Here is an 18,454-nt window from a genome sequence, read left to right as displayed (position 1 = left end):
GAGAGTTCTCCCCGGAAACTGAGCTGCGGGATAGTTTCCGATGTCTGTCCCTCCGTTCTGAAGGAAGCGCTATATAGTTTCTCTATATACTCGCGGGAAACTTATTACGGCATCCTCTGCCATGGCCGCCTTCCGGTTTTCTTGTCTCTAAAGGAAACGAAGAGGAACACAGAGAACGATTCTGTATACACGAGAAGGAAAATGGAGATCGATCTCGATTACCCGATCTTATTCTTTGCGACAGAGCAGCAGTCCGAGTCGGGATCCATCGCGCACTTCTTTTCGACGGAATGCGAGCACATGCCGGACGGGAACTACGCGCAGAGGTATAAAACGAGAGAGTTACAAGCCTCAGATCGCCAGGAAGCCATCTCTGTGATCACGAAGGTGAAAAAGACGTTTTTTTGGTACTGTTGACTCCGGATTTATCCGATCGGAGATTGGAAACGTAACTCACAGGGCTCTTTAGTGTAAAACTGCAGGTTTCTAGATTCGACCCTTGTGTGACATATCTGGCGGTGAATTATCTCGATCGGTTCATCTCCCGGCAGGAAATTCCGGTAATAGGAAGTTTTGCGTAAATTTGGTCTGTTGTTTTTTCTACCCTGTTTTTCTACTTGAATCACGCCGATCGTTTCATTTTCCGACGATAAAATTCTGTCTTATTGGAAAAACAATCGTTTGGAAGTCTTCTCTCCCTGTTTTTCATTGTGTGATTGCTTCATTTTCCCGGAGGGAAATTCCAGTAAACTGAGAACGTCTTGGTAATGTTTAAAAATTTCCCTTTCTACAAAAACAATTACCTCAATAGGTAATTTTCTGATCTAAATACTGGCAAGTTGGCAATATTGCAGTGTGCTTTCGCTTTTTTTTTGCACTTTATTTATACTCATTGTGAATTACTTCAACATGTCCATTTCCCATCGGGTAACAGCGCCAAAAATTTTACCTTTACATTTTTTTTCCTTGCTGTGAATTTCCTCGTTCGGTTCATTTTTTACTTTTTCGAATTTCGAACTTATGCCACCGGAATTAACTCGACGGTTTCATTTTTCCGGCGTAAAAATTTGGGTGAATCGAAATCCTCCTGTATAAAGCTTGGTTTTTTCACATTTTTTCCTTCTCGATCTGCTACGAATATGAGGTTTACGGTTTTTGCAGAGAAAAAAGGCGTGGATACTTTGTCTCCTCTCGATCTCCTGCGTCTCTCTCTCGTCGAAGATGCGCAAGTCAGAGCTCTCGTTATCCGATTTTCAGGTGGAAGAGGAAATTATTCGATTAATTATTACATTTTTCTCATCGTTTTCCCGTTTCTCTCGTTTCCTAAATTAACGAGGTTTGTTTTTTCTGCTCGGATTCATTGAACGCAAAAAGAGAGAGGGGGGATTCGTCTTCGACGTTCGCACAATCCGAAGGATGGAGTTGTTAATTCTCGGCGCTCTAAAATGGAGAATGCGATCCATCACGCCGTTCTCCTTCATTAATTTCTTCATTTCCCTCTTCGATCTCGACGGTCCGCCATTAATGGCAGAATTGAAGGCTCGGGCTATCGAGATCATCCTGAGGACGCAAGCTGGTAAGGAGCTTTAACTTCGCGCCTTTACTTTTGGATGGTGAAATTGAGGAGAACAGACGGAATTGTTGAGTTTGTTTTTTGGTGGATTCCTAGATATCATGCTTTTGGAGTTTCGTCCTTCGATCGTCGCAGCGGCGTCCCTCCTCTCTGCTTCCCGGGAAATCTCTCCGTCGTGCTTCGCCGGTCACCTGGACGCCCTCTACAATTGCGTTCATGTAAATAAAGTAAGGACTCCAGCTTTACTTCTGTACTAGTGCATTGTGCATTGTGCATTGGATTGGCTAGTTCTCTTTTCTCATTATTGTCCTGTAGCTCCAAAACCGGGAACAATATCACTAGGCCCCTCAATTCTTTTAAATCATCTACATGGTAATCTCTCTCTCTCTCTCTGCACGCGCAGCCTTCTGGTTCTGGCGTTTGTGTTTAAAGAAAAAGAAAAAAAGAGAAATTAACAGAAAATGACCATTTTGATGGCTCTTCTGTTGGTTTCTTCTGTGAGAGAGAGGTCTTTCTGATATTTCATCAAGTACTGACTATCTGGAAAACTGAACAAGGTATTTGCATTCGATGTCTAATTATATTCCGGCCCCTAAGCTCAAAAAAATAATCGCCGTAGTTTAGATTTAAAACTAGCATATTTAATTTGAACATCTTTTTTAACTGGGCAGGAGCGGCTGGCTATCTGCTACGAGCTGATGCAGGATGTAATTCTGATGGAGAATCACGAGCCGGCCACCCGCTCGCCGTCCAACGCCGATACGCCTGTTGGAGTTCTCGACCGCCATTGCTCGACCTCCGAAAGCGAGAGAAGCGACGGCGGCGTGGTGGTGGGCTCTGCGACGTCGTCATCCGGTGGGCTGGCCAGCCTCCAGCTTTACCAGACGGTGGCAGCGGCCAAGAGGCAGAGGCTCGACGACTTGTGCAGCAACATGGTGCAGGTCTCTCAGATGCAGCACTGCCCAACGTGACCACTACACGCAAACGACTCCCAGACGAATCCTCTTCTTACCTCTCTCGTGGTTAAAAATTTCGGTTAGTGTACGGTTCGTATCAAGGACTATCAAAAGAGAAAAGTGAAGTATGCCTCTGGGGAGTCTAGTTCCACTGAGAGAGGCATTGCCATCTCCTCCCCTCTCTTGACTGCCTTGTGATTTTAGCGTTTTGTGTGTATGCTCGTTGGTGAAAAAAACAAATTAAAAAAAATGAAAAAAGGAGAAGCTTTCGAAAAGAATAAAAGACCATTATCGTGGCTCTTTTCTGTTCTATTTCTTCTTTTCCACTCTCTTTTATGAATTCTGAGGTATCGAAAATCTTGTCGTTCCCACTCTCTCCGACTCCAAGCGCCAACAGAAAAAAAACGTAAGCATGGGAGAGTTTCTCTCATTCTCTGAGTATAAATCTTATGTTTGGAAGGATCTGTGGGACTGATCTTCTGACATGAAGAAACAAATATGAGATTAAGAAACGTAATCACTGTGGTTGGGAAGGACAACCTTTTCTACTTGATTGCTCCACCACGATTCAAACTAAAACGTTTAAGTGTGCTAAAGAGAAAAAGATGCTAATCACTTGGGATTATATTCGCCATTAAGATACGAACGGACGTTCTTTGTATGCATCATGGGTATGCATTATCTCCGCACTGTGGAAGGGAATTATGTACTTTTACAGCATCAATCAAGCTCGTGCTAATGGCTGTTTTTAATGCTAATCAATTATTAGGAGAAGAATATCGTTGCAATGTTTCATGTACTTGTTAAATGGGATTTTGCAGGTATTGCATTCTTCCCGTTTTACAATGATAACTGTTTGAATTTCGCTCTGGGCAAACCGATTGTCTCCACTTTCGGCCTCTGTTCAAGAACCCAAAGCCCCAATAATTGCTGTGTTGCTGTTTTGTTTCTTAGTACCTAGGCAATCCTCTCTCTCTCTCTCTCTCTCTCTCTCTCTCTCTCTCAGCAAAATAAATGAGTAATCGTGAAAGGAAAGTGAAGAACCACAAGTAAATTTAAAAGCATCAGGGCGGCGTCCATTAGAAATGCGGAAATCCGGATATACACGAAATTTATGAATTCCGATGATATCTAAATATTTCATACGATTTGACTCGGATAGAGATCCATTACCTAGTGAGAATGAGATTATTCAGGAAATGCAAACCACTTCCAAAATGGTCCATCCATGTCCAAAATTGGTCGAATCAAATTCTGATTGGATCCTGGACCGGAACCCACTTGTATGAATGGATGAAAAATACCCCTTGAGAATGCGAGATGAGTGAAGGACCCAATGGATCGGGTATGATCTGATTCAGGCTCAGATTGGATCCAATGTGACATGGGTTCCGGCTTAACTAAACAGGTCCCGGTACCCAATCTGATCCGACCCAAGTGCTTCTTCTGAACCACTGTTTTCCAACCTAAAAGTTTCTAAAAGCGAGGATCTTACCCGGTCTGGTTTATCAAACGTTCTTCATCCGGCCTTCTGATCTGGCTCTGCATAACATATGCTTGGTAGGACATGGACTTCAAATTCGGACCCAGTTCCAGAGCCACTTGGATCAGGTGAAGATCCGACCCATTAACAATCGGGTGGATGCCAGTTTCTTTTTCCTTTTTCTGTGGTTTTCTCGAAAATAACGGCCTCTGACATGAAAATTGTGGGAAAAGCAAACTAGGAAATCTGGAAGAAATGATATCTTTTTCAGCTTTCTTGGGTGCACGCTATCTGCCGAGGAAATGATTGTGGAGGGAAGATCTCGGGAAACTTCCTGCAAATTTCCACCAAATCCATGATATTCCAGGAAAAATCTTTTTTAATAGTTTTCCTTTTTCAAGCAAAACCGGACCCGGTCGACAGCATAGAGGGGACCTGACTCTGATTGTTAAGATCTGGTGGAGGGCAGATCAGGTGCAACGTGATTGCAAACATTTGGTGTGCTGCTGCACTTGGTCACCCACCATCTCATCTCGTATTCCAAAGATGGTGGGTGATCAGGTGCAGCAGCACACTTAAAGTGTGCAATCACATTGCACCTGATCCTCCCTAGAATTAGTGTAGGGCTGTTCCAAATGAATTGGATAGGGGGGGTCTGGAATTGGATTGGATCTACATATAATCCAAGTATAGATCCAATGAGGCAGAATTGAAACCAGATCCAGTAATTATATGGTAATATCAATGCTGTACACAAGTACTTATTATACAAATTGATATAGGATTTGATACATGCTTCAAGATAGATTCAACATAAGATATTGATCTGAATTTGTTCCTAACCCAAATTAAATGATCAGATTAGCAAATCCAGGTCTGTTCCGAGTATAAATTCGGGTCACATTGTAAAGATCCACATCAAGAAATAAAGAATCAGATTAGTATTTGAACCTCTGACAACTTTCTCCAATCAAGTAGGATGTTTTTTATCTGGATTTTGGATTTGGATCAAGATATAAGTGATTACATCTGAATTAGGTTAGCTCGTAGTACTAACATTACTAAAAGTTCAACCATAAGATGACCGTATCAGGTCAGAGATTCTGAGGCACCTCTGACAATATTATCTTCAGAGGTGCCTTGGATGCCGTTCATGCAAGAGATGAACGGCAACCCAACTACCACCATTTTTCTTTGTTTTTCAGCCATTCATTTTTTGTGCTTTAGATGCCGTTCATCTAGAAGGTGTACGGCTCTGAAAATTTGTGTGGGACTCATCTGACAAGTAAACTATTCAACCATGGTGTCTGGGTTGACCGTTCATCACATGGATGAACGGCATCCAAGGCACCTATGACGTATTGCGGTCATAGGTGCCTCTGACCTGATCCTATCTCCAACCTCAAGAATTTCTGGATTTTTTGTACCTACAGAATCGGATCTGACGGCGTGTTACCCAACATCAACATTTGCCTCATATGATTTATTCATATCATTTAATTGACCAAATGGATTTGGATTGCCTGGATATCCAATGCAATCCTCTGATTGTGATATATTGAACGTCTCCAACGCTAAGGGCCGAATGATCTTGGAAACGAACCAAATCATAACTGATCCATACCCGGTCCATCTTTTGTTGAATCGGTTCGGAGAAGATTACACACTCTCATCTTGATTAATAATACCTTTGCTAACTTCAATCAAGTTCTGTAAGAACCACAGTGACCAATATCACCATATCTCCAATAAAGTTCTAAGAAATATTTCTGTATATTCTCATTTGTTTTTAGTTTTTAAATATTTCACTTAGATTTTTCGTAACATCTTATTTATATATTTTTTGCCTAATTTTGACAATAAATATGTGAAAATAAAGAAGTGGATCTCTCCCGAGAAATTCATAGCCGTTAAATTACTTATTTAAACTTTTGTTACTATGATAGGGTTGCAGTACGGGTGTCAATGGGTCGGGTTTGGTTTGGACAAAGGTGGAACCAAACTTGGACCAGATTTTTGGGCATGGTATCGAGTCAGGACCTGGGTTTTAATCGGGTCTACTATAGGAAAAACCATACTCGGACCCGATAAGAAGTACACGAATCAGACCTGGACCATACCCGATAAAATAATATTTTTTATCACTTTTACATTGAAAAATTGTGGGTCTTAATTGGAACTCAGGTCGGGCCCGGGTCTGGTATAAAATTTCACAAACTATACTTGGGTCTATTTATTAATCGGGGGTCTTCTTATTTGTCACCATACCTGGACCTTATAGGGTTTGGTTCGGGTCGGGTCCCGTAAGAGCTTGGTTTTGCTATAGATGGATAAGCAAAGTTGTCCAAAACCACGATTTGTGTGGGCCTAGTGTCTCAGCCCAGGACACAATGTACAGAGAGTTATGTGGATGATAAGAATTTATGAGGAAATTTGGTTGGCAGGCACGCCGCACTTCCACAGACAAAGAAGACCAGTGTGATTGGTGGTTAAGGATGGGTTAAGGTGTGTGGGCCCCAGCGCTCACCTGCATTATAAGAAATTAGGAATAGGGCTTTTTTTTGTTCCATTGATAGGGGACACATTTATGCCCATGCGGAACTGAGTCACCTGACTCACTTCTCCCTTTATATATATATATATATATATATATATATATATATATATATATATATATATATATATATATATATGAGAACTACAAGGACTAATGTGTGAGCCGTGGTTTTCATGTTCTTTTCTCTTCATGCTTAGTTTTATAAGAACACACTTTTTAATCATCCTATTTTGATCCATAAACGAGATTTTTTAAGGCCTTAAAATCAATAGCTCATAATCTTTAGAAATATTCAAGCATTAAAAAATCACTTTTTTTCATCTAAAATACATGATCCAATAGTTGATTCCTAGCAAATTCACCATGCCAAGCGCATTCACATGGTTGGATTTGCAAAAAAAAGTTTTGAAAGTGCCTATATTTATAGTTCTCATATTCTAGCGACTATATATATATATACATGCCTATAGGGAAAGTGGAATATATTTACCAACCAAATATGTTTGACGGTATAAATCAAGATTTTCATAAGCTTTTTGCAAATCAACGTATTCAACATGATTAATTTGCTAAGAAACAGTACTTGGATGATGTTTTTCAATAAAAACTATGATTTTTAAGCCTTGAATAACCATTGATTTTTTAAATCTTATAAAGATTTATCTGCATGTTAGAATTGGACAATCCAAGAATTGATTTTCATAAAATCAAGCATGTAGAATTCGGTCAGATTTAAGAAAAACATGATAAAACTTTTTCAAAATCCTAGTAGGCTAGAAAATTGGTAGGGAACTACCACTTAATATATATATAGTAATACATTTGTGTTAGATGAAACATGCTAAATGAGTTTTTTGAGCTTTTTCATTTTATTTTTAAATTCTACATGTACATATGTGATTTATGTACTTGGTTTTATAGAGATCAACTCTTGAAGTGTTCAATTCTTATGCATGGGTGAGATTTTATAAGGTTCAAAAAATCAACGGTCCAAAATTTTTGTAAATTTTTTAGTCTCCAAATATCATTTTTTCCATTAAAAACACATGATCCAGATGTGGATTCTTAATAAATCAACTATTCCCGACATATTTATCGGATTGAAATCGCCAAAACACATAAAAAAATCCAAAAAACTATTTAGCATGTTTCATTTAACACGCATATATATATATATGCGTGTATGGTGGTACACACTTGGTTTACATAGATCTAAGCTCCAATAGCAAAAGCTGACCTTTAGACGATGTTTAGTGTGCTTTATTTATTGTTTTCATGTGTTAAAGTTGACTGAAAAAAGATGTTTTATACTGTCCTTATTTTTATTAATTACAAACCATTGATTTTTCACTTTGTTAAAAATGAATCATTAATCTTATGTTGTATAAGACATGATAAAACATTTTAACAGATTAAAAATGTCATGTTAAACACACCTGTACGGTTAGATTTATCATTTGGTATAAAGATTAAAAAAGTCATGTTAAAAGTCAAGAAAGAGTGTGTACCGCCATAAGGTATCGTGGTATAGAACAACAATACACACGCACACACACGCGATGGTATACATTTGTTTGTATAGATCTAGCTGCCAAATGGTAAATATAACCTCACAAATGTGTTTAGCATTGTTTATTTACTATGTTAGAAGGTTTTATCATATTTAATACATTTTTTTTTGAGAAGGTGAAAATCAACTGCTCACAATTCATGAAAGTAAGGGTTGTTTAAAAATGTTATATCTAAGTCAACTTTGACACATGAAAATAATAAATAGAATATGCTAAACATGATCCAATAATTAGATTTGGCTTTTTGAGCTTAGATATATGTAAATCAAGTGTTTATATAGTGATACAGTACCATAGAAGTGCCACATTATATATATATATATATATTCCTTAATTTAAGAGTAAACTCTGTTTAGACCATGTGATTTTTTTATGCTTAATTTTATGTTTTGTAAACCAAATATTAATGTATGTGATAATGTATTTAATAGTATTTAACAGAGAACATCTATTAGATGAAGAATTTATTATGTTAGGACAGGCTCCTCTGAAAATCAACAGGTGTGTGGCTTCTGGATTCAAGCTAAGGTCCCTCAAAGCATTTAATTCGGGCTGCAGTTGGATCCAACTTGACCTGCATAGTTCGTCATTATAATGGATTGGACCTGGTCTAATTAATGAGTGAATTTGGTTTTAATATGAAGGCCAGACTTAGGTCCATCACTCGTCTGGTGGATCTGAATTTGTGCTCAATTTACCCAAGCTCCACAGTTATTGAACCAGTTAGAATGCACATATCAACCACGTATGCACTTGTCAAGTTGCTTGGTACCTTGCACATTTAAGTGAACGCATGTCACAAGGACACGCCATTTTGGTTGGACAATGCATCTCTTAGATGTGTCTTGCATTTGTATCAGAGCCGTTGATGCCTTAGATGAACAGCATCTAGAGTTTGCAAAATGAATGGCTGAAACCATAGAGTTTCAACATGGTGTTTGGGATGCCGGTCATCACATGGATGAATGGCATCAGGGTGACCTCTGATAGATTACCCCAAGCGGTTGTGCTGACTTGATACACACTCATTGTTTTTTAACATATTTTCATATTTTTAAGTAATATATAATAGTATTTCGATAAAAAAAATATATCTTTTATCCATTAAAATATCTCAAATTATTTTTTATCAATTAAAAATTTTGAAATATCAGTGTCCTCGTGTCCCATTTTTCCAAAAGGTTATTTTTTTTTTACACACTAGTAAAACTCTAAGGGATGAACCAAGGTTATCAACTTGCCCAAAAAATTCAACATCTACATTTCTTTTTTCATTTTTTGATAAATTGTGTGCACATGCAGGGAGCCCTTTCAAGTTTGTAAACATACTTAACACTAAAGGATGAATCCTTTTGTGAAATCAAGCGAGTACACTTAATGAAATGTGACAGGCAGGGACTAGACCTGTGTGAATGCCCCACTGATCTTTAAAATGTGCAGACTGATGATAGTGATGGATGACTGTGATGCCTTATTACAAGTGGATGGTGATACGTCTTATCACCTAATCCGCTCTCGGGCAGCGTCCAACCAGTGACCAAACCATCACCAGCAGCGGACCTAATGAGACCTGTGAATCTGGTCCAGGCTGAAGAAGGCTGACGTTCAATTCGGCCCGAGCACCATTTGACCTGGGCCCAGGCGCGGGCCCAAATTAGTAGATAATTGGGCTGTGGTAAGGCCTTGGAGAAAGGTGTTTAGTGGGCCTAGCCAGCCTGGAAGAATGACATACTACCTAGAAGTGGAAATGGACTCAAAGCCAACCAGACTGGACTTTATCCTGAGACTAGTAGGATCAGGCTACGCCAGAATTGGGTCTGATTTGATTTCCCAAATCAACATAAACCAGTAGGCCCTTGTGGGTCCCATTTTCCACCAAAGTTGTGAAGCCTCATTGGACACATGAGCAGCACAACGACATGGTTTCACAGGACCATGTCCTGTCCGGATCCGGGTCTGCATCCTATTGGACCTTCATCTAGCCCTTTCCAATCTATGTACCAACCATTGAAACGAGAGGGAATTTTCAAGTGTCGCGGATGTCTCAAAGGGAAAAACTCAAGGGTGGAGTTTTTTCACTGTAGAGACCTGTGATCCAGCTTTCTCTTGTCCCTTGTTCCTGCTAAATGTGACAATTAGGTGGCAAAAAAATGTATGGGCGTAGTACCTCTGAGAAATTAATATTTTTGGTGTAACTATTGGCACTTTCCATAAGAACATCTGTACGACCACTGGAATCAGACCAATTAGAAAAGGCCACTGTACTATCCTCTCTCTCTCTCTCTCTCTCTCTCTCTCTCTCTCTCTCTCTCTCTCTCTCTCTCTCTCAAACCATTGTCAGTAGCACAAAGGGGACCAAAGTGATGATTTTTGAATTTGTCTTCGTTTAGGTAGATTTCTTGGGCTGCAGTGTAATTGGTCCCATGTAAGTATTTCTGGACTAAGGTCTTGCCCTGCAGGTTGGTCTAGCTTGTTTCACCAGCATATGGTTTCATTAATGAAATTTGGACTGTCGATTCCAAACCTCTTGAAATTTTAATATGAAACCCAGAAGCTGGATATCAAGATGCCAAACTAGTATTGATCTACGATGAATATGCACACTTGCATACTTATATAAATAGATATATACAAGCTGTGATTGATGTCCTGCACTAGGTTCTAAATTTCGAATTCTTTAGATTTGAAGTTGATGCATGAGCATGTTATTTTTGTTTCATGATACTTTAGCCATGCCTTTTAAATGTTGGAAACTTCATATATAATTTTGATATTTTTTTGGAGTTTTTTCAAACTACTTTTTTTCAGGCAAGCTGATGGATAACCCTGGTCCACATTCAAACTGGAGGACATTACCAAGAAAAACACATTTTTATTAATTTTTCTTGTTTTTTTTTCTTCTAGTGTGATTTTCCAGAGGTCATTTCTTTCAAAATATTCACCAAAAAAAATCTATCAATATGCCCGGAACTGCATTTTCTTACAAATTGGACCAACGTACCAAGTTACAAAGTCAGCATTATCACTTACCAATGAAATCCATGGCTAGACCAGAAGTTCCAAATGTCATAATAACATAGGAACAGGTACATCTTTGAGAAGTGGGCCACGTAAGGCAGGGTGGTCGAGGGGCCCATCCCGGGTTTTCATAGCTTCCGTGAGGGTTCCTGAACACGTACATTTAGGTGAGCTTGCTCATTTATTGCCTTGACAGAGCCCTAGGGTAATTTAATCCCTTTCACATGAGATAAATCCCACAGAGAACTGGGTCTTCATCCAATAGTTATATTGATGGATACTCTTGGAAGATTTGATATCTAGAATTGCCCAAGCATGTGGGTTTCAACCTGAAGGAAAGAGTTTGGAAGCGCATTTAAAGGGTAAATGTTGCAAGTTTTAATGCTACTCTTGTCAGTATATTTAATACATGTGAAATCTCAAGTTGTCATGGATAGGGCGTGAGTTATTCCCCTTAACATGTGTGGAGGCTTCAAAAATCGTCCAAGTGAATGAATGAATGAATGTCCACTTTCACTCAAAAGTGAGTCTTTAAGGCTCTGGGGAGGACCATCCTAATGCAATTAGTCCCATGCTGCTAAGCGGTCAGAAATGATGGTGGTAGGGTCACTAGGGTGCAAGTGATGATCAGATGGTGCATTGAAAGACATGAGTTGGCTATTTCAGTCCAGATTTGCGCATAAAATACAACAGTTTTATTACCAGGGCTTTGATTGTTGTATGTACCACCTTAAAAGGGCTCGAAAGAGGATGCCTTCTGATCTTTCAGGATCCGTTTGATGTTACCCACATGCAGAGCCTTTCATTTTCATCAATATGAAGGTAACAGTGTGTGTGTTTGTGTGTGCAAGTATGCACAGTTGGATGTGTGCATGCAAAAATAAGCATCTAATACCGCAAACAAATTTCAGTAGTACACTAGCACGCACACGCACACGCACAGTTTAGAATCTGTTGATATTTACTTTTCTGCTAATCCTTTAAACCGTCCATTCACAAACATAACCAAACAATTCAGCGTAATAATTGGTGGATCATCCACCATATTCACTAGGATCTCAGAAGTCAGGATTCAGGACCACCATTCAGATTAGATCGACCAAATCAGAAATTACACGGGTCCATCCAACACCTAACCACTTGGGATTTCCCTTCAAATCTAGCAATCATGGCACACCTACCCATTACCATAATAAGATGGAAATAATGGGTCTAATAAAGATGGAGAAAACATGCTACGTTATTTATGTGCAACATGTACACACGTATACTACCAAAGGAAACAGGACGAATGGCAATAACCGTGCAAGGCAAATGAATAATTGAGGAGTTTTCTCAGTTACAGGGACAACATTCTTGAACTATCCTCCTCCCTAATGAAGATAAGGTCACAGACCATCTTGTCTGTGACACTTTATTTGGTTGTCGTTCCTCGTATATCTCCAGTATAAATTAGCAGCCATAGACGTACCACAGATTTCCTGAGCACCAGCAGTGAGTGAGTGAGTGAGAGAGAGAGAGAGAGAGCATCTGACTGACTGATATACTCACAATATCCGTGAAAACTTAGATGTAAAGTGATTTCAGCAAAAAGGGGCAAAACATCAAAATCCACCAGAAAGGACATAGGATATTAAAACAAGCCATGCATGAAAGACAAATGAATCTTCTAAATTCAAAGGCCATGGAAAATAAGCACCAGACTATGATACAGACCCAAGAACATTGATTTTTCTCCCCTTCCATCAGGAGGAACCTCTATCGGAAACAAATCACGGGTCTTGCTTTTGCTTGAGCTACAGCAGTCGAGGAAGATTGCATTCACCAAGTAGCAAAGAATTCAACTGAAGTTCAAAGAGGATGAAAATGGGAACTGTAGCATGTTTAATTTCTTCATCCTAAAAAATTCACATGACCGCATGATGCAACCAAACATGGCTAGCCAAGAATAGCTCACAAGGACCTGCTTCCTTGCTCGGACCAAGAGAGCCCAGGCTGGTATGAATCGGATAATGATATTTAACCTTGGATTTCCTCACTTATTCGCTCAAAAAAATACAAGTAGCCCATGTCTCTCGGTGGGTCCACAGATGCACCAACCTTGGCATCATTGAAGATTACCCATCGCCCTTCTTTAAGAACATGTGCAACATAATGCCCGCAATGTGTAGAGGTACCCATGTGGCTTATAAATGCCACGAGCTTATATCCTGCATGACGAACAGAAGAAAAATCAATGAAAAGTAAATTTCAATTGAGTTGTATAATCTTCTGTTTACATCTCTTGTTTCTACATTCTTTTATTCAAGAATAAACCAGAACGCTGTTGCTGCTGTCAGGAATTCTGGGTTTGATTTCTTTCTGGCCATCATCATAATATATGCATCGGCAAGTATCTTGTGCAAGGGGGGAAAAACTCATAGTCTTGTTGATTGTAAAGGACATAGTTAACACTATAGGTAACATAAAAGTGAACAAGAAATAAGCACTTTTATTCAGTAATGCAGAGTAGAAGCACAATAGACCTCCCCTATCTGCTTGATGAAATCCATCTGCTGGCATGGCAGTGACTGGCGAAATAATCATATAACAGTAGAGAAAAGCTACAGCACAGTTCTCAATTTTTCACTGCATGTTTGCCTTTCCTCTTTTTTTTCCAAAAAATAGGTGTTTATATTAAATATATTAGTAAAACCTTCCATCTACATTCCCCATAAGTAGGGACTAAATTAGTTATGCTTTTGGCACAGAATTAATTCCATACTCTCCACCAAGTTTATTTCATACTGTTATTATACTAATATAAGTAATGTAAGAATATAAGCATATTAATTATAGGTATACCATCCCAAGTTTGCATTTCAGCTTGCCTCGCATTACATTTCCTTTTCGTGTTTATCATACATTTGCCTTTATGTTCGCATTAACTATGTGAAATGTAAGCCGAAGAATTTTCTTATATGTTTCCTCATCCATTATATGTTTTAGCTCATCATTGACTAAGTTATCCGATATGTGAGATCCTGAGTAGCTTGAATAGGATAGAACCTACTAGTGCCTTGATCTTCACCCGGTAAGGTCACCTTGGCAACACAGATGCTCTCTCTCTCTCTCTCTCTCTCTCTCTAAAGTAACAGATGCCATGCTGAAACAAGATAAAAAGAACAATAAAAAGGAGAAGAATGAACAAGCTAAAAGTACTAACTTCCACTGCCATCAGGAAGTTTCTGATTCAACATATCCTGAGGACTGCTAGAAGAAGCATCCATGTCAGTCGCAGCAGCAGCATCTTGGTGGCTAAATATCCAATCAGTAGCTTTCTCAATATCACCACCCTACACAAATGGAGAACCAAAAATTTAGCTGCCAAACTTAAGTGATTACATCAAAGAATTCAAAGAAAAACAAGGTGGAGAAGTGATCTCTACATAAATCCAGTATAAAAGCAGTAACTGCTTATGAAAAATTCATGGATACAAAAGCAAGTAAATCAAACGTTAGCAATGATCTTGGCTAATGGATAATAATTGGAATAACATTTACTCGCAGCTATAGGCATTGCAGGCATCAGAAGGTTCTACTGTGAAGTCCTTGTAGTAAGCTTCAGGTATTCATTAAGCCTGGCAATCTTAATAAACAGAATCAAGAACTTACTGAAGCCTTAAGAGCTTTACGAGAAAGGTCTATATCAAATCCAAATGAAACCAGTGTATCAACATGTGCTTCATTGACAGGAGCATTTGTCCGTTCAGAAATTGGATCATCTATATCTGAGGAAAAGAATTGGAATAGTTCAATATTAATTCCAGCATATGTTATTAGATCAAAAACATTTTAAAGCTCAGAGACCTGGATCGTCCATGTGAGAAAGCAACCAGTTCATTGCCTCTTCTACTCCAGAATTAGATGTGTTAATTACAGCTTTCCGACAATGAAGACTGCTAAAACCCATGCCCACAAGCTGTGAAACAATATCCTCATTGACCAAAGGATTCATCGAATCAATCTTCATTTCACCACCATCTAGACATGACAAGGCAACAACTAGTTAGACAACTCATACTTGCATATTCAAGAACAAGAAGAAATCATGGTCAAAATGATAATTAAAGCAGTGCAGGAACAATCAACCACAGTGATTTGTAAGTGATATGGACCTGATTCCTGCAGTAGTTCTTCCCCAGGCTGCAATCCTTTACTACGCATATGGCTAATGTCTATAACATCAGGTACATCTATATAAACATCTGCCAATTTCCAAAAGAATATGCAAATAAACAGATGAGATTGGCATTTTGCAGTAATATATATATATATATATATATATATATATATATATATATATTGAAGAGAATACAAGAGCAATGAGAATACCAAGTTTCTTAGGGACCCAGCCTTCCTCCATAACAAACTTACGCATGTGTAACACCAAATAATCTGGGAAGGTACATAATCCAGCAGTTCTGGGGAAAGGAGAAGTATTGTCAAGAGACTCAACCTATTGAATGTTTAGTTACATAATTTCAGGAAAAGCTGAAATTTATAACACAGCATGCTGACTGCAGCATTATAAAAACTAAAGAAGTGAGATGGTAACGAGGGTTTTTGGTGTCTGCTGCATAAAAATCAATGGAGAAAATTTACATGGCCAAAATCACCAACGATAAAGTTAACTCCAACAACACCACATCTTGTGACCTGCTAAAGGAAGGTAATTCAAGAAAACCCAAATAACTCTAGTTATTACAGAGGACTCTTAGTGCACAACTAGCAGAAATGAACCGTCACACCTTAAGACCCTGTTCATGCGATAAAATTACAATCCAAGGCCAATTTTTATAATCTCCCTTATGCACTTGAAAGATGGAACATAATCCAAAACTAAATGGCAAGACCATACCGTTTGGAAATTATATCCAAAACTAATCACAGCCAAAGTTTACATTTGGTTAAGCCAGATACATTATCTATTAATTGCCCAACTTGGAGACCTAGCTGCTAACAATCCCCAAGCATGAAAACTGACAAACTGACCTCAAGATAGTTGAATCGACAAGTGCAACGCAAGTTTACCACCATATGGAGTTTTGATGGCATACCACCGAATGAAGACAAGTACCAACATGATGTATAGGCTCCAATTATAATGCATTCTTTTTAGTTTTCAATACTTTGAATGAATGAAATTATGTGTTTTTATGACACCACTGTATAACCACAAAAAACTCCCATGGAAAATTGGAGCCAACAGAAAGAATCTAACTTAGAGGAGAAAAAACCATCAAATCCATATAATGTTGGCATCACTCCTTGAAAAGCAAAAATTACAGGTGACACAAAATGGAACATTGAGAGAGAGAGAGAGAGAAGCATTAGGCTTACTTCGTTGCTGTTGTTTTAGCATTCAAGGCACTGCTGTAAAAGTCCTGAATCTCCTCCGGTGCTGAGAAGTTGGCTAAGCATGCCTCTAATGGCACTCTCGGACGCACAATGTCCTCAGTGTTTCTGAAAAAAACTTAGTATAAGACAAGAAAAGAAAGAGCATATCATAACAATGTGTGACGTATGATCATATTTGTGTAACTTACACTTCATTTCCAGCTGCTTTCAGCTTGTGGAAGGTCTTCAGCTCTTCTGAAAAATCAATTACAGAAGCATTAAGTAATTTGAGAGTGCAACACCTAAATGCATATATCCTGGAGCTATACCTTTATTAATAGCCTCATGCAAAGGAATACTCAAAGAGAGGATGTAGTCCACCCGTTTATTATACGCAACCCTTCCAGAAGGACATGCAATACGCTCTTCAAGGAAAAATTTGAAGCTTCTTGATGGATCGAAGTCATGTCTTCTGGCATTAGCATGCTCAACTCGGTCAAGAAAATGCAAAAAGAACTCCAATGCATCCTGAGAGAGGTGGAAGGGAGGGAAGAGGAAAAGACAAGAGAGACAGTGAGGACAAGAAAAGCAAAATATTCTTAATACTCTAATTAGTGTAAAAAAACCAGCACTTAGCAACCAGAAACACAGTTCTTTTCTCTACATTGTAGTTTCACATTAGAAAATCTGCAAGTTTAGGTTCTCTGTAAAGTTTTGTTGATATTACAAATAGTCACAAATATCGCTATCGGGCCTCAGTTATATCTCGGCAAGGCAATTTCTCATGATAATATATAGGTATAGTTGATAAATCTCAGAAAAAACTCGGTGCTTTAAAAGAAATAAAAAATACAAAAATAGTAGAAATAGGTAAGAAAAATAACATGTTTAGATAAAAAAATACACATGTAATAAAAGAAATTTTAATATCGTTTTATGAATTTACAGCAATATCATCGCTATATTTTCAAAATATTGCCTATATCTGTGACTATGATATTACTGTATGCTATCAAAGTAGAGTCTAATGAACAAATGTTTTCTTGCAGGTGGACTTCTGTCTGTTACCACATGTTGCATCATAGCATGCCATTCTTTGGTGAGCTGCCTATTCATAGGCATTTATTCCTCATCGCCATTATTAATAAGAATAGACACTTCATCAAGATTAGTGTTGTTGCAATTTCATAGTTTCAAAGCAGCAGGATGGTAATTAGAGCTTTGTTTCTGAAATTCTGTCCAAATATTGTTCTGTTTGTGAGCATTTGTTTCCTCAATTGAACAGAATAGTGAGATTCAACAGTAACATCTCACACCTGTTGAACCAGAGATTGAGTCCAAGAATGGATTTTCAGTGAAACTCATCCAAAATCCACATTTTTACAAATACAAGATCATCTTGAAAAGGTTAAAAGACCATGGATTTTTTAGTCACCCTCTCATCCATGTGTTTCCAAAATCCATGATCGAGATATTAGCTTTTTAAAATACAATGACCACTTCCCCTCATCAGATTAAGGTTTAGGTCATGAAACACAACAAAAAATCAATTTTGGGTTTTATCATCCATCATGATGGAAACCATGAACTAAATTTCTCTTTGAGAAAGAATTTACTGCCCACGCTAATGACCACTTAAACTCAAGTAGTCTGGTGCAACCTAGGTGTACTTCCCTTCAACATCCTCCTGTTGCAACCTCTAACATTTGTTCAAGCTTCACTGCATTGGACTTACTTTTTTAAAGATTATTTTAATGCACTCTTTCATCCTAGCTGAGTGTGTATCAACCTAAAATGCAAGATGTAGTCATGTAGGTGTATACAAGCATCTCCTTGTTCTCTTCTTCTTTTCCTTTTCATGGCTGGCAGCATAGGATATTCTCTTTTTCTTTTCCTTTTCATGGCTGGAAGTGTAGG

At 38.4% G+C, this 18,454-nt stretch overlaps 2 protein-coding genes across 5 annotated transcripts in view; one reads left to right on the top strand and one right to left on the bottom strand.

Moving 5' to 3' along the window:
• Positions 1–201: 201 nt before the first annotated feature.
• LOC149830858 (putative cyclin-D6-1) lies at positions 202–2,544 on the top strand. The gene is made up of 5 exons (XM_090011846.1): positions 202–387; positions 483–560; positions 1,375–1,576; positions 1,670–1,791; positions 2,245–2,544. The coding sequence occupies exons 1-5, from the start codon at positions 202–204 to the stop codon at positions 2,542–2,544; spliced, it is 888 nt and encodes a 295-aa protein (XP_089867972.1).
• Positions 2,545–12,867: 10,323 nt separating this feature from the next.
• The window catches only part of UBP14 (ubiquitin-specific protease 14), a 46,878-nt gene continuing 41,291 nt past the window's right edge, over positions 12,868–18,454 (bottom strand). For 3 of the 4 annotated variants that reach the window (XM_090013523.1, XM_090013525.1, XM_090013526.1), the window contains exons 12-20: positions 16,867–17,065; positions 16,747–16,792; positions 16,541–16,663; positions 15,533–15,621; positions 15,316–15,405; positions 15,008–15,181; positions 14,813–14,928; positions 14,364–14,493; positions 12,868–13,368 (exon numbers count right to left, since the gene is read on the bottom strand). In XM_090013523.1, the coding sequence (XP_089869649.1) occupies positions 13,178–13,368; positions 14,364–14,493; positions 14,813–14,928; positions 15,008–15,181; positions 15,316–15,405; positions 15,533–15,621; positions 16,541–16,663; positions 16,747–16,792; positions 16,867–17,065 (1,158 nt within the window). In that variant the 3' untranslated portion in view covers positions 12,868–13,177. The remainder of the gene's footprint in view (positions 13,369–14,363; positions 14,494–14,812; positions 14,929–15,007; positions 15,182–15,315; positions 15,406–15,532; positions 15,622–16,540; positions 16,664–16,746; positions 16,793–16,866; positions 17,066–18,454) is intronic. The other variant, XM_090013524.1, reaches the window with a different exon arrangement.

The sequence above is a fragment of the Nuphar pumila genome, chromosome 7, assembly GCF_984573655.1.
Source record: "Nuphar pumila chromosome 7, dmNupPumi1.hap1.1, whole genome shotgun sequence".
NCBI classification, from domain to species: Eukaryota; Viridiplantae; Streptophyta; class Magnoliopsida; order Nymphaeales; family Nymphaeaceae; genus Nuphar; species Nuphar pumila.
This window is presented reverse-complemented; position numbering and strand designations above follow the sequence as displayed.

Bases quoted from the DNA above. Each gene is read 5' to 3' on its own strand.
- LOC149830858 (XM_090011846.1), top strand. From the start codon at position 202: ATGGAGATCGATCTCGATTACCCGATCTTATTCTTTGCGACAGAGCAG. The intron at 1,577-1,669 runs GTAAGGAGCTTT...GTGGATTCCTAG, and splicing joins CATCCTGAGGACGCAAGCTG to ATATCATGCTTTTGGAGTTT. The intron at 1,792-2,244 runs GTAAATAAAGTA...TTAACTGGGCAG, and splicing joins CCCTCTACAATTGCGTTCAT to GAGCGGCTGGCTATCTGCTA.